This window comes from Varanus komodoensis, unplaced genomic scaffold (assembly GCF_004798865.1).
Source record: "Varanus komodoensis strain SLA01 unplaced genomic scaffold, ASM479886v1 scaffold5, whole genome shotgun sequence".
Lineage (NCBI taxonomy): Eukaryota > Metazoa > Chordata > Lepidosauria > Squamata > Varanidae > Varanus > Varanus komodoensis.
This window is the reverse complement of record NW_025336087.1, coordinates 397,507-413,433: the sequence shown is the minus strand read 5'-3', so window position 1 is coordinate 413,433 and position 15,927 is coordinate 397,507. Positions and strand designations below refer to the sequence as shown.

Sequence of the window (15,927 nt, the reverse complement as noted above, 5' to 3'; positions counted from 1 at the left end):
AGCTGAACTCTGCTGCAAAACTTCAACACAACTAGAGAGTTTTTATACACTCCCAGTCACATACAGGTACAGGGCAATTGATGACAGAATGTAGAGATTACAATAAGATTCTGAGGTCATCACATACAGAACAGATAAAGGAATGTCAGTCAATCACACAGTAACAATGAGATTACAATATTTCTAATTGCCTGTATTGACACTTTAGTTCAGTAGCTTGAACCCATCTCCAGGTCTGCTTAGACATGTAAATTCAAGCTACTGAAACTATTCATGAACTCATAAGCTCATCTAAGCAATGCATCTGCACCATTCTGAATTGCCTGGGAGGAATGAAATTTTAAACAGTGACTTAGCTTGGTTTGAGAAGGAGTATAGGATTTGATCCCACAATGCAAAAGCACACAGAAGTAATGTTTTTCTGACAGGATTTATCCAAATTTTCCCAACAATTGCAATATGCTATTTCTGTTCTGGAGCCCACCCTCAGCTTTTTTATTCACAAGTAAATCCCACTGAATTTAGAGAGCAGAGTTACATTCCCAAGTACAGTTACTAGAAAATAGCAGTACATTGCTAGACTTGTGATGTAAGCCCTATTACGTTCAGGCGACTTACTTTAGGGTTAGGACTTTTGGATTATTCTATTAAACTCTTTGGGTCTTACTTCTGAGTGAACAGTCTTAGGTTTGGGTTGCACAGTTGTCTGAAAGAATTATAGAGTTGAAAGGATATATATGGACCATTTTTGCCATGTATGGCTATGAAAGCTGGACCATAAGGAAGGCTGAGCGCTGAAGAATTGAGGCCTTTGAATTGTGGTGCTGGAGGAGACTCCTGCGAGTCCCTTGGACCGCAAGGCGATCAAACTGGTCAGTCCTAGAGGAGATCAACCCTGACTATTCTTTAGAAGGCCAGATACTGAAGATGAAACTCAAATACTTTGGCCACATAATGAGAAGGAAGGACTCCCTGGAGAAGAGCCTGATGCTGGGAACAACAGATGGCAAAAGAAGGAGGGGACGGCAGAGAATGAGGTGGCTAGATGGAGTCACTGAAGCAGTCGGTGTGACCTTAAGTGGACTCCAGGGGATGGTAGAGGACAGGAAGGCCTGGAGGAATATTGTCCCATGGGGTCTTGATGGGTTGGACACAACTTCTCGACTAACAACATCATGGACCATTTAATCCCAGCCCCCCCCCCCCGCACTCTCAAATAGAGACAAACAGCTATGCTTTTTAAAACTAAGGGAAATGATGCACTTTGGAGTAAAAAAAAATCCTGACTTTATGTGCACACTGATGGAGTTTTAGCTGATAAGGACTGACCCAGAAAGAGATCTCAGATTGTTGTCAGTTAAAACAGTCCAGTGTGCAGCTGCAAAAAAAGCAAAAGAAAGCCCGTGCTTGCTTTATTGTGTCCATTGTCAACTAATCCTGATGGCTGTATGGTAGGCTCAGAGGCAGTGTGCCTTTAAGGTACCAGTTGCAGCATGAGAGAATGAATGCCATCAGATTCTGTCTATGGACTTCCCAGAGCCAAGTGGCTGGCCGCAGGATGCTGGACTAGAAAGGCCCGGAGTGAGGAACCTCAGTCCCAGGGAGCAAATCTGGCCCTCCAGCAGGGAATTCCACCAGCCACTAATTGTTTGGTGCTTTCCCCAGTTTTTGTTCAGTGCTTTCTTCATCCCAGAAGGCTGAAATGCCATGGCAGTAAGGCTTTAAGCTACAACTAACTTGTACTTTTGTATTTTGGGCTTATCTCTTTTGATTTCACTCCTGCCCACCATGGGTTCTCTTCTCCAGAACTGAAATTTCTCAGGCTGAGATTCCCTACCCGAGGTTTGGCCCATAGGTCTGATTCAGTAGAACTCTTGAGTTCTTATTTCACAATCTCCTTAGGTAGCATTGAATAGTGCATGGAAAAGCCTGTTTTTGTTTTGTTTTTGTTTTAAATTCAGTCTGCAGAAAGTTTATTATTTATTTATTAAAACATTTTTATGTCGCCCCATTCGCCGAAGCCTCGGGGTGGCTTACAACAAAAGTAGATTTTGGGGCTTTGCACAATCAAAACCAAATATCATTGCTGACCAGCTAGGGAGAAAACGGACAAATCAATTATCATTGTTTGCATGTGTAACTTTTAAAGAGGTTTGATATACAGAAATTGGGAAGTGACACTTCACCATGGTGTCAGATTGCAAAAATGAAAGAAAACTTTCCTAATTTCTGTGGTTCAAACTGCTTCCAAAGCAACCAGTTTGAAAGTGGACAACTCCAAAACCAAACCATCATGTTCCATTTTTCAGTCTGATTTGAATTAGTTCATTTGGCCTCAATCACATTGATTCCTATCCAGTGATTTCGATGATTCTTATTTCCTAGTCCTTGCTGGTCAATCCTGTAAGCGCTTACTCAAGTCGCTTCCCAATTAAGCACAGTCGCCTGCAGCCTAGCCTATACTGGCCCGCCTTTTCCAACCTGGTGCCCTCAGACTATTTCGGACATCAAATTCCAGCAGCCCCAGTCAGCAGAACTAATCCTTAGGAACGCTGGGAGTTGTTGTTCGCAACATCCGAAAGACATCAGGCCACATACTTATGCTTTTGGAAAGCATAAGTATGCTTTCAGTGCCATTAAACCTGTGCCATTAAACTTCACTTCACTTCAGTGCCATTAAACCTGCAGTCCCACTTCAAAGAAAACCCGCGCGAGGCTTGCGATTGGCAAGCCTGCCTCACATTTTCTCTCCCTTACGTCTTTGGGCTTCCTTTCCCTTCGTGAGGCGTCGCAGCCCCTTTCCTGCAAAGAGTTAAATTCAACGTCAAAGCCGAGCCTCCCACCCTCCCCCGTGTCAGAGCGTCGCATCGCCTCCCAGCCCTTCTGCCAGCCGGGCGCGTTTTCCTTCCAGCAGCATCGCGCCGAGGGGCTGGGCATCTGTCGCGGCCGCTGCCTCCTCTTCGCCTCCAGTACCGTCGATCGCCCAGACGCCTTCCTCCTCGCCGCTGCACGCCGCACAAGCTGGAAGATGGCGGCTCAGAGCCTACTCTCCCGGTTTGCCCGCAGCCTCCTGGCTGCTTCTCGCAGGGGAGCCGGACGTGGCACGGCGCAGCTTGCCCTCGGAGCCCAGGCGAAGGTAGGAAGAGCGGCGCGGAGAGGCATTTGGAGGAGCCTAAGATTGCCCCCCGCCGCGCTTTCAGGTCTGCGCGGGGGACCCGATCCGTCGCGTATGCTTACTCGGAAGTAAGCCGCGCTCGTTGGAGCGGAGCTTATGGGTGGTAGTGTCAGCCCTACGTAGAGTAGACCCATTGAGAGCGAAATTCGTTGTCTCTAACATGTCTGTTGCGTTCTAATGGATCTGCTCTATGCTACCAATGGTCGTTTGTACGTGCGCGTAGCTTAGGATCGGAGCCTTCGTGTCTGTCGCTTTAAGAGCCGCTCGCTTTGCAGCAATTAGCAAGTGGTCATGTTTAGCGCCATGCAATAATGCAGAGTATTATTCACACCTTAAATATTGACTTCTTAAAGGCACAGAAGCAGGGTTGGTTTCTCTGTCAGTGTGTGTCCCCCTCGCTTTTCTTCTTGGCCTTTTGGCAACTCTTAGCCTAAAATAGAAACGCGTCCTACTGACATTCCCTTGCCCTCCTTCTCCCAGCGCATGCCATTACCCGATAGCTGGCCCGGCCTGCTTTCCTCTGCGCTTAGCAGGGTCGGATCTACCTCCGGGGGCTTCTCCGGGGAGTGAACGTTGACTTGAACCGAAGGGCAAGCGCTTCCCGCGCGTCCGTGCAGCTGAACGGAGGACACACCTTCCTCCTTGCGAGCCGGCCCGGGTTGAGCAGGCCGGCGCGCTCGTCGCGGCGTGTCCTTCAGCGCTTGCAAACAGAAGACGCCTGGGTACTGGGCTGACCTTGAGGAAGCAGGGAGCTGTCTTTTCACCACGGCTAGTCCTCATCCAGCTGCGCCTGGCCTGGCCTGGTAGGAATGGAGGCTACGAGCGAGGCGGCGGTAGCAGTATCCGGGAGGTAGGCCCGGCGTGGAGGGCGGGCGCCGAACCGTCTGTTCGTTCCATCTCTCAGCAGTCCTTGGAACGGTGCCTTCTTACAGCTTCGATCTAGCCAGGTCTTTCTTCTGCAGCGATGCCCGCTGAACTTAACGGGACTTAGTCCAAAGTTAGTATGTGTAGATGTCAGGACGCTGTGGTGGTTCAGAGTGTGGGACTGGGACTCAGGCAACCTGGGTTTTAGCTCCCACTTAGCTATGGAGCCAACTGGGTGATTTTGGGGCACTCATAGACTCTCAGCCAACCTACCTTACATGTTGGAGATAAGATATAACAGCAGCAGGAGACTGATGTAACAGGTTCTGAGTTTGTTTTAAGAAAAAAGCAGGATATAAATCTAATATAATAATAAATGGCTGACTTTAAGTACTGCTATTTCAAGTAGATTAGTGGCCTCTGGTTCTTGCAAGTATAAGAAATTTTGCACAAAATTGGCCAGAAACGTTAGAATTTGTCCAGCACATTTTCTCCTTATAGATCTTTATTGATGACATCTCTCCAGAAACAAAGAAAGGACTCTGCAAATTAGAAATTTGGTGCAGATTGGGATCAGGCTCCTTTGCCTGGTCATAATTCTCCCTATATTGTGCTTGTTTCCACATCTGCTTGCTTTAGGATTGAGTTCCTGGCTCTTTCTGATCTGGTGTGTGAGGATAACCTGCTTTTAAATACTACAGTGAGAACAGCAATAATATTTTATTTATTTGTTACACTTCTCTACCACCCAATAACTGATGTTTTCTAGGCGGTTCACAAAAAGGCAGTTGGAATTATTTGGGTTTTAGAATACTGGTGGCCTTTGATAAAGCTAAATCCAAAGATTTGGTAGGCACGTTCAATAGGTACTTGCATTTAGAAAATGTTGTTTTTAAGGGAATAATAAAAACAAACACAAATAGTCCATCAATGTCATATCAAATTATTAAGAAAATAAATATGCACTGGTTTCTTAAGTCAGGTCTGGCAGACTTTTGATACTTGAGGGATCAGAGGTGACATGCGAATGAGGGATGAAGGTGTGGGCTCTCCCCTGTTCTCAGACAGGCATATAATCTCTGTGTCTTCCTTCACTCAGAGCCACACACACAGTTACCCCGTGTGCACACTCTCTTGCCATGCAGAGGCAGGGAGGTTTTAACTTTTCTCCCTGGTGCACTGAGATTCCATGATGCATTTCCTGCTATCTAGCTGTTTGGTGCTGGACACAGTTTGTATCCTCTTAAACTGTTTTTAGTGCCACTTGGCTGTAAAGGGGGAAGTAGAACAGCTGGGGAGTGGTAAGAGGTCCTGGGTGCCAAATGAGGATTGCCTGAAGAGCCAAGAAGCTGGTGATCTGCCCATATGTGTCTTGTGTGGTCCTGCTTCTAGTTTACTATGCTGAGACAGGAGCAAGACTACTTCACTGAGAAGAAAGCGGCTGTAGCAGCACAGACTTATAGAAACAGAGTAGTGGAGTTGGAAGGGCCAAGAGCTCCATTGGGCCCAACCTCCTGCACAATGAAGGACTCCATGTTAAACCAACTTTTTCAGATTGCTGTCCAGGTACATCTTGAGTGCCTCTAAGTGTAGGAGAGCCCACAACCTCCCTAGGTAATTGGTTCCGTTGTCATGCTGTCTTAGCAGATTGTGCTCTGGGATGATTGAGGAGAGGGCCTGTTCTTATTTATTTATAACAGTTGCATCCCATCCTATACATAGAATAAAATCTTCCTCTTTGCAACAGCCTTTCAAGTCTTGATAACATGAAGGACTTTTCAGGGCTAAACATGCCCAATTCTTTTAGTATCATAGGGCTTTGTTTCCAGTCCCCAGATCCTTGTTGCCGCCCTCTGAACCTTTTCTAGTTTATCTGCATCTTAGGGGTACTCAGAACTGGATGCAGCTCCAGATGAAGTTTAACCAATGCAAAGTAGAGAAGTACTAGAACTTCATGTGCTTTGAAAGGGATAGCTCTGTTAAAGCAGCCCAAAATAGCATTTGCCTTTTTTGCAGCCGCATCACATTGTTGACTCATATTTAGCTTGTGAGCTGTAACAATTCCAAAATTCTTGGAATTGCCCTGGTTTGGGACCACAGCCAGCCCTGTGGGTTATTCTGTTTTCCTTCCAGGAGTGCCTCAGCCCCTGTCTTCCTGTGCCATGTATGGCATTTGTACCAGAAGTTCCCACACATACTCTACAAATAATTGGGTAATGGAGAGTGAGTACCTAGCATCCTCTACCTTTTGGGAGGCTGCTACAGGCCTTCTCAACACTGTCCCTCTCCACCCAGTTCTAGAGCCTGTGCTAAGGTAATGTAAATCCTATGTTTGAAGCACATGGGGTAGCCTGCAGGTGGCATATGGCTGTCTTTGCAGCCTGCAGAGCCTGCTCTCCTATTTCCTGCAGCCACATTATCAGCCACAAGTCTGGCCTTTTTGAAACAGGTGGCTATTTCCTGGTGGGATGAGTCAGTTATAATTTTCTTTCCCTTGTCCCTCGGTGATTCTGTGCCAGGATTATCTGGGAATGACATGGGTTCTCTAAAGGAGTGGGGGTGTCCTGACCTTGAATTCTGCCTACCTGTGTCACTCAAAGGCAGTTTAGGACCCACCCCCAAAAGGTTACCTTTGAATTTACTTTCTAAATCTGATTTTTAATAAGCATGATATTGGTTCTTGAAGTTTCTACCTGCAGAGGTTTAGTCTCCTTGCAGAATTGGTTGGAGGTTGTGTTGTTTGCCAAGGTAATAAAGGACTCTTTAACCTAGACACCATATGGTTGAGAAATGTGACCTTGTTTAGTGCAAGGTGATGAACTGGTTGCTTAGGACGTCTGCTGTTGTAGTGGTGTTGATGAAACAGGGCATGTGACTTTCCATGCTGGGGAGAACAAATTGTTGGCTGGTTTCTTTGTCAACTGTCTTATGCAGAACTTTTCCAGAAGGTTCTTATGAAGCAGTAGTATTCGTGCTCCTGTTCTACTTAATCATAAGACATTTGAGCTGCTTTTTGTGGTTGTTGTTTTCTTTATTCACTGTATTCATATGCAATGTTCATATTGTACTCCACATTTAAACAGATTTTGGAATGGGGAATTATAGTTTGATTACAATCACAGTGCACTTTCACTTAGTAGATCTGGCAAGGAAACATCTCAAATATTTTGAAAACTGGGTAAAATGTGGTAGTAAAGTCATGGAAGATGCATAGTTTCGTTAATTAGCAAAATAGTCATAGGCATACATGTCTGCTTAAAAATAAGCCTCATTTGTTTCCAATGGAATTTCTTGCAGCTAAGTGTGCATGGAATTATAGCCTAAAGCTGCTCCTCTGAATACATTAACTCGTGAATAAACTCCACTGAACACAGTGGAATTTGCTTCAGAGTAAGGAATCTGTTATTCCCATTTTAAAACCTCAGTGAAGTGACCGCCATATTTGTTGTTAGAGTGTTATTACAAATCCCTTAGCTCTTATTTAATTTATTTAAAACTGTATCTTCCTCTTTATATCACAGTGGTTTTACCCATTTAAAATACAGCAGTAAAACAATATAATTAAAGCCAGAAAACAAACATTGCAAATATGGGATGCAGCAGTCAACTTCTGTGTTCAGAGACTTAACTGCAACATCCACCATGGCTGCTTGTCACAATCAGAACTCAGAAATTTGCAAACATCGATTGGAGAAGTCTGTATTCTTCCCACCCTCCAAAACATTTAGATGGCTGATTTCAGGACTCTTGGGAGGGCCACGGTGCCTTGGAGGACTGTGGTGCCTTGCTCCTCTGCCTTTGCCCCCTGGAACACCACCCCATGCTGGCTCCATAGATGGCTTTCTCTGTTTGGAGCCCAACCAATACTTAAGAATCAGTGTGTGTGGTGATGGTGGTGGTGGGGAATCCTACGGCTGCCTGGACAATGTTAGGGAGCCGTAAGATTAAATAGGATGTTTTCTTTAGAGACGAACAAATGCAGTGCATTCTCTTTCCCAAGGAGGATATTCAGACTCTCTTCGAAGTGAGGCATTCCTCACTCCTCTTCCAGCATTTACACCTTATCCTAATGCTGTCTTTAATCTTTTACCCGTTCTTCTACATTCTGTGGCTTACACTCCCTGCTCCCTTCTTTTCTTTTTTGTCTCCTTAGGATTTTAAAAAGGATTTTCTGTACTTCCCCAAATCTTGTTTCTTGTGGTTCCATTTTAGCAAGTTCCCTGTTGGGACTCCCCACTTGAGTTTACTATTAGAAGGGTTGCTCTTCTCCCAGCGGCCTGAAGGATGCAGGTTGGAAGCCCACAAGCAGGGCTTGAGGGGAATATTTATTTATTTAGGCTATTTTTATTCTGTCCTATACCAATTGTCTCTGGACAGCATGTAGTGTGATAAATAAACAATAAATACAGCAATCAATAACAAAATAAAATATGACTGAGGATGTTAATAAAACCAGATTAAAATATTTAAACTTTAAAATATTGGGTAAATAAAAAGGTTTTAACCTGATGCCAAAAAGCATATAAAGTTGGTGCCAGGCAAACCCCTCTGGGGAGCACATTCCACAGTTGGGGCGCCACTGCAGAGAAGGCCCTCCTCCAGGTGTTCACTCTCCTAACCTTCAAGGAGGGTTCCCGGAGCAGGGCCTCTGCTGCAGATCTTAGGGGGCAGGAGGACATATAGGGAAAAAGATGTTCCTTCAGGTATCCTGGTCCCAAGCCATTTAGGGCTTTATTGGTCAATACCAGCACCTTAAATTGGGCTGACTAGCTCCCTCTCACTTGCGTTCTGCAACAACTGGTATTGAAAGGCATACTGCCTCTAATATTAGAAGTAATATGTAGCTACTCATACCCTTATCCTCCATGGCAAAGCTATAATAACTGGATAAAAGATACAATGCTGGTCGCCCTTGCTGTTGGCTAGTTAATGTTTTCTGGTGGCCATAGCTGACACGACAATAGCTTTGGCTTTCTTTCCAGTGTTTATATTCTCTGTGTCTGGAGAGAATAACATTGGCAGTGGGATCCAACACACTCTTGCAGTGTAATCCCTGGTATGATTACTTGAAGTTGGACGTGAATTTTGTTGGCTTCACTGAAACAGATTCCCCAGTACTGTTCAGAGGATTGCAGTCTGAACTGGAAGTAACCGAAAGGTGTAATGCTATGTCTACCAAGACCGAAGAATGTTGTGCAACTATAGGCATAGTTGGCTGGGACATCCTGAGAGTTGTAGGACCTTTTTTTTATTGGTGGAAACAAGCATTTGATTGTGCCCTAGAACTGAAATGACAGGGTAATCTAGTGGAATTGTCCCTCACACTCTGAACTTGTATGATAACAGCGTCCTATGCAGGGCAAGGAACATGGAGGTGAAAATTGCTCTCTGCCCTGCGAAGCAGTTAGATGGTTGATTTCTGCTGTCTAACTGCCACACTTCCCCTGTCTTGTGCCAGGCTCTCCACTTCTCCCCACTAACCTCTTTCTCCAACCTCGGAGAAACACCTAGCAAACTTTTTTTCCTACACCAGCTGTGGAGGGGAAAATTTCCAGAATTTCTCTGGCCTTTCCAAATTTCTCTGGCCCTCAGAGCAGTTTTCTGAGAACAAAACTGGGGCTCTGAAAAAAAAACCTTGGCCCTCTAGATGCTCCTATGCACATATGATTGCACTGTCCATCTTTTTAGGACTATAGTATTAATTATTATTATTACATTACATTTCTATACTGCCTGTAGCCAAGGCTCTTTGGATGGTTCACAACATTTAAGTCACCCATCCAAGTTGCAGCCAGGCCTCACCCTGCTTAGTGTCCAAGGATCAAGCACTTCAGGCTATACTGAAGCTGTCATTGTGTAATGCAGGCGTTGAGTCAGACATGAAATCTGCTTTTATTGTATGTCTGCAGAAACTTTCCCAGAGGATGCTTGAGATAGTATCATTTTCTTTTCTTCCCTTGAAAATGTTGCTAAATGTACAGATTGCTATCACAATCTGTATTGCCTAAGTTTACTTACATTTGTAATACTTATCTCTTTCAGCAACCTTATTTTCAGTCACCCAAGTATAAGCAGTTATGTGATTTTGAAAAGACAGCCACAGCTTTCTCTTCTCTCTCCGCATCAAACAAGTTTCGGTGTTATCCATTCTTGATCCATTCTGTGGTCAAATGTTTTGGTCATGTGTCTGTTGAGGACATCTGAGTGTAAACTTCTGCCACTGTGTTCCTTACAGCCACATATCAAATGAGCACTGAACTTTTCTTCTAAGTTGATTTTTCCTTTGCTTTGCTACCCTCTTTCAACATCTATCCATATAGAATGGGCGATTTTTCAATACTACACCTCTATGGGGAATAAGAGTAAGATGGTCCTATGGCACTTAGATTCTCTGTGGTCTTCCAACAGGCAGCTGTTTGGTCACTGTTTGAGCAGAATGCTGGACTAGATAGGTATTTGGTCTGATACATCATGGCTCTTCTGATTTTGATGTTCACCACGAATGGCTGTCAGAAGAAGTGTCCAGTGGCATATTAGAAACATCCCAGTTTGGGTGGTGAGCTGATGGAATTCAGATGGCTGCAGGTAGAAACAGGCACCATGTTGGAACAATAGAAAGTACCCTTTGTTTGGAGGCTGATGCTGTTCATTTTAGAATTGTTTCATGTGTTGTTATACCAAGTTTTGAAATTCTGTAGGGAGCCTATCCCTCACTACTACAACTTCTTGCTCCATGCAAGTAAGATTAACAGGAAAAATTATTTGGTGTCAGACTGACTGACATCGAGAAATGATTGTAACTCAAGGTTTTTAATACCTTTATAACAGGATACTGTTGCCAGGACTCTGTTTCCTCTTCACTATATCCCTAAAAAGGTGCATAAAAGCTAAATTCTGCACATTTGTCCTAAACAGTGTGGACCCAAGTTGTCCAGAAGGCTTCTGATTTCCATATGATTCTGCTCACCACTTGAGGGTGTTCTGCTTTGTGTGCTGCTGCTGACAGAAGTTAGTTGGCGGCTACAGGGAATCAGCCTTCTCTGTGATGGTGCTAAAGCTGTGCAAGACCCCTGTACTATGGTACAACGAGCAATTTCAGCTGGTCTTGAGAACTGCATCCATCTCCTTTGTCTGAAATTATTCCTGCACCAACCATTTTGCTGCCAGAATTTGCCTGCGTATGATTTCCTTTTAAAACAAAGCACATGTGGGAATTCCTTATTGGCAATAAAAAATGTGCTTCCAGGCCATTTCCAGGAGAGTGATTCTACTTCCCAATCTGCCACTTTTATAAAAATGTGCAGTACTTTTTGCTGTATTGCTAAAGCAATAGCAAATTTGACAGCTGTGGGGAAGCATCCGGGAGCTGCGTGTTGCCTATGCCTTCCTCACATGTTCTTTTGGTTTCTTCACATGCATACATTTAGAGTACAGTTAAAAGCCATCCTCTTCTGTGGGGCTTTTCTTGATCATTGCTCTGATTTGATTGATTATATTTTGCATAATGCACGTTCTACATATGTTTTAATTCTTACACAATACTTTGTTGGCTGAAAAGCAGGATAGAGGTAAAGGTTCTTTCCCATAGGATTTATAGAAATAGTAGAGGGTCCCCCCCCCCCAGTAAAAGCTGAGATTCTTCGGAAGTTCAGTATCACATTCTGTGATATTGGGGGCTGGGTAAAATCACAAGGGGTATATATATAAATCAAGGTATATCAAACCACTCTGTTGAAATATCACTTTGTGTACAAAGTTTTTAAAAAGCACCAAAATGCGTCCCAGATCAGACAAACTCAACATATGTGCCTTCTAGAAACTACCAATGAGACATCTTGTTTAAATAGTTCAGTGCATAATAACTGTACACCAACAATTTCCTATTTGCTTTTACTCTTCTAGACTTGTGGCTGCTATTTTTCTACCTGCGCCTGTCACAATACCAAGTTTTATACTGATCCAGTGGAAGCCGTGAAAGACATACCAAATGGGTCTACTCTTCTTGTGGGCGGTAAGTACCGGAATGGGCTACACTTCCCTGCAGAAATTACTTTTTCAGTTTCTCCTGCCAATGGGAAATTTCCGATGGATCTTGTTATGTGCCTTCAAATTGTCTCCGACTTAGGATGTCCTATGAATGAAGGCCCTCCAAAATGTCTAGTCTTAGGTAGTCCTAATCTGCTCTTGTAAACTCAAGAACGTAGCTTCTTTTATGGAATCGAACCAGTTATAGTTTATCTTCTCTTCTTCAATCTTCAACTTTCCTTAGCGTGATTGTTTTCTGCAGTGAGTTTTGCCTTGATGCATCCAAAGGATGACAGCTTATTTGTCATTTTTGCTTTGAGGGAAAGTCTGGCTTGATTTGATTCAGTACTGACTTGTTGGTCTTCCTGTCAGTCCTTGGTATTCACAAGCTCTCCTTCATGACCATGTTTGGACCTTACTGAAGGATTTTCAGGCAGTTGACAGGAGAGGAATGGAATTTCACTTCTGTTCTTCTATGTTTATCTCTTGTTTTTCTATAAACCTGCTCAGACTTTTCCCATGTGTTGACTGAATGTGCAGAGCCCTAGTATCCATCAGTGGTGTAGTGGTAAATTTTGAAGTGCATCTGCTCATCACAAGCACCCTCTAGATACTAGCAATCCAAAAGTTCATGCACCTGTGTTATTCCGTATCAGCATAACAGTTTGAGGAGTTTGCATTTTCAGAAGTAGCAGGGTTTCAGGATCAAGCTGCCTCATCCATTTGCATAATATCTGGGATAGCTAACAGCAACATCCTGTTGCTGGGAAAATCCAACTTCCTTCTTGATCAGGGGATTTCAGTGGGGGCAGATGTTGTCAGTGACCTTGTCAGGGTATTAACTCTAAGCCTCACCAAACTGCCAGTGTCAGTGTGTCTTCAGGTCATGCCCATACTGTGTTCATCAGAAGCTCTGAAGGGGCTCCTGGGTACATTGGCTCGCTACTGCTTTGGCAGTCAAGATTGTCCTGAGCCCAGTGTTGAGAAGAGTCTATGTCTGCAGCTGTATGACATGACCTTTTTCAGACCTTCTTCTCATTGTGTGGAGGTCAGGGAATGAGGTCAGTGGGTATGACTTGTATTTCCTCCATGCGTTCAAACCACATGCAGTTCAGGGGATTTTTGGGCAAAAGCAAAACTATCTGGGCTATCTTTGTTGAAATCTATATGTGACTGTCCCCAAGAAGAGTAATATATTTTGCTATGTGTACAATAGAATGTATTCATTGCAATATATTCACTCAAATTTCATGCAAGAATTCATGTTTATTTCACTGTGTTTTATTTTTGGCTTTGTTTTGATTTTTGAAACTCACAATAAAAATGAATGAAAATGCAATGTAGGAGTTTCAAAAAGGGCTTGACTTTGATTGCAAACTCAGCATTGGTTTGCTTTGGTCTCTTAGCATGAGCCATTGTGTCTCACCACCTACTCTTCTTGATTACGAGAACCTGAGCGCTTGATCACTCTGGTACACTTAAGTCTGCAAAAACACTGGTGTATAAATAGCATATTGTCTTCAGTGGGCTTCTGTATGTTTGAACTTTCTAGGATGGTAGCCATGACACTCATGTTCTTCCCTGAAAACTTAGAATAGTTATGGGTGCAGTTCAGGGTAAAAATGAGCGCAAAATAACTTTCTATAAGTAATGTTTCCAGGACAAGGTGACTCTTCAGAATTTGTTCTTAAGATGAGGTATAAAAATTCCTAAAGGCAGAGAGTTGTTACAGACATAAGCAATCTTGGTTAACTCTAGAAGTATACTTCCTTTGCCAAGAGAAGGCTAGAGTTATGCATCCCCACATACCAGTTCTGGCTTCCTTTCACTTTTTTTTAATGTTTCTGGGATTTCTGTGAAATTTTTGTTTGTGCTGAAAATTGAGAATTTAAGAGAGTTATGTAGCATGTTGGGGCTCAGACCCCACCTCTGCCTTGTACTTAAGTCTTTCTGCCTTGTTCTTGCAATCATGGCAGTATTTTTTGCCCTTTTCTCAAATTCCCAAATGTGTCCACAGTCAAAAAATGTTATCTGTCCCAGCATATATGAAGGAACTTGGGTCAGGGTACATGTGTGTGCATGTTTGTGTTGCCTTAAAATTTCTCAGACACCTTCCCCCACACCCCCCCAAAAAAAGTCCCAAGGTGAGTTACAGTAGAATTAAGACCTATAAAATCAGCTTCAGCCATTAAAATACCAGCACCCATAAAACAATTAAAACATCAGGAATGGCTATACAATTGAGCTGATATATTAAACAGCCCACCCTAGGAATAGAGGGAATTCTTTACTGGGAAGAACATTCCACTCTCTTGCGGGGGCCACCATTTGAAAGGCCTTTTCTCTTGTTGCCATCCATTGAACCTCTCTTGTCTGCTTCATGATATGAAAGAGATCCCTTTTCCTGAACCAGGGGGTAGGAGTTAGTGGGGTGTGGGGTTTCCCTCAAGGTATAATAAGCAGTGACTGTTGTCAGAGGTGTGTGAATTGTTGGGGTAGTGGTCCCATTTGTACAGCTGAGATGTTCATGGCAGCAAAATTGTGTTGCATAGGTTTTGGGCTCTGCGGAATTCCCGAGAACCTCATAGGAGCTCTGCTGAAAACTGGTGTCAAAGGGATAACCGCTGTCAGCAACAACGCAGGGTACGTATGCATAATTTCCTAGAACTCTGATCATACGGAATCTAAATGGGATTTTCTTTGCAAAATGGACAGCACATGGTAGAAAGAAAATACCCTGTTTATGCTTCTGAAAGAACTGACCTTGGAACTTGAAATGATGGCACCAAGACAACTCTTATGAGTGTTTGCAAGTTTTAATGAGGTCTGAACTGCCAAGTATCCTGGCTGAGTGCAGTTCTCTTCTCTCTGTCTTGGGCTAGTGTGGCACATTACTTTTTGGGTAGGGCCAAAATCCAAAGTTGGTGTGGCCAAAGCCACTCCACATATCCATTTATTTTCCTTCTCTCAGGTGCATACTTTCACTCATGTGCCTTAGTTAATCCTATACCTGCCCAGCAGCCAGCATCCTATTTGGTTATTGGTAGATATTTTAAATGTCTTCTATTTTTAATCCCAATTTTAGAACAGTAAAAGATTGGCATGGTAGACCAGCGTATGTGGGTAAACAATGATAGGTGAATATTGTGTCCAAGATTTGAGAAAGATGCAGAAAAAGAGTGCAGAGAAGGGCAACAAAATGATCCAGGGCTTGGAGACATTGCCTTGTGAGGAGAGACTGAGAGAACTGGGTATGTTCAGTGCTGAGAAAAGAAGACTGAGTGGGGACATAATATCACTTTCAAAGTACTTGAAAGGTTGCCACAAAGGCGAAGGAGAAGATCTCTTCTCACTCAACCAGAGTTTAGGACATAGAATAATCAGCTCAAGTTGCAACAACCAGATTCAGGCTAGATGGAACCAGTCATCTAGGGAGGTCATGGGTTTTCTTACACTAGAGAAATCCAAAAAGAAACTGGGCAGTCATCTGAGTGGGATGGTGTAACGTGGTGTCCTGCAACAGCAGGAGGTTGGACCTGATGACCTTCTTGGTCGCTTCCAACTCTATTCTATGATTCTCTGAAGTTAAAAAGATATTAAATATATATCTATCATTGTCCAAGGAAAAAATGCTCCACCTGAGGATTATATGCTAAGCAGCAATACCATTTTCCTTTAACTTTATCCTGTGTTATTGACATTAACAAGTGTCTCAAACAGTGGGATTTGGGTGGTTTCTCTGTAGTGTGGAAGACTAGATTCAGGTTTGCTTTCTTTGAATGCTGTGGTTCAGCAGTTAAACATTAATAATGTTTTCCCTCCCTTATCAATGCTGCTATTGACAGTGTAGTTGAATGATAAGA

The 15,927-nt window shown here is 43.5% G+C and overlaps 1 protein-coding gene across 2 annotated transcripts in view; it reads left to right on the top strand.

The window, feature by feature from the left end:
• Positions 1 to 2,879: 2,879 nt before the first annotated feature.
• Positions 2,880 to 15,927, top strand: part of OXCT1 (3-oxoacid CoA-transferase 1) — a 58,676-nt gene continuing 45,628 nt past the window's right edge. The window contains exons 1-3 of one of the 2 annotated variants that reach the window (XM_044445809.1): positions 2,880 to 3,136; positions 11,942 to 12,050; positions 14,617 to 14,707. In XM_044445809.1, coding sequence (XP_044301744.1) covers positions 3,029 to 3,136; positions 11,942 to 12,050; positions 14,617 to 14,707 — 308 coding nt within the window. In that variant the 5' untranslated portion in view covers positions 2,880 to 3,028. Of the gene's footprint in view, positions 3,137 to 11,941; positions 12,051 to 14,616; positions 14,708 to 15,927 lie in introns of those variants that run through there. The other variant, XM_044445810.1, reaches the window with a different exon arrangement.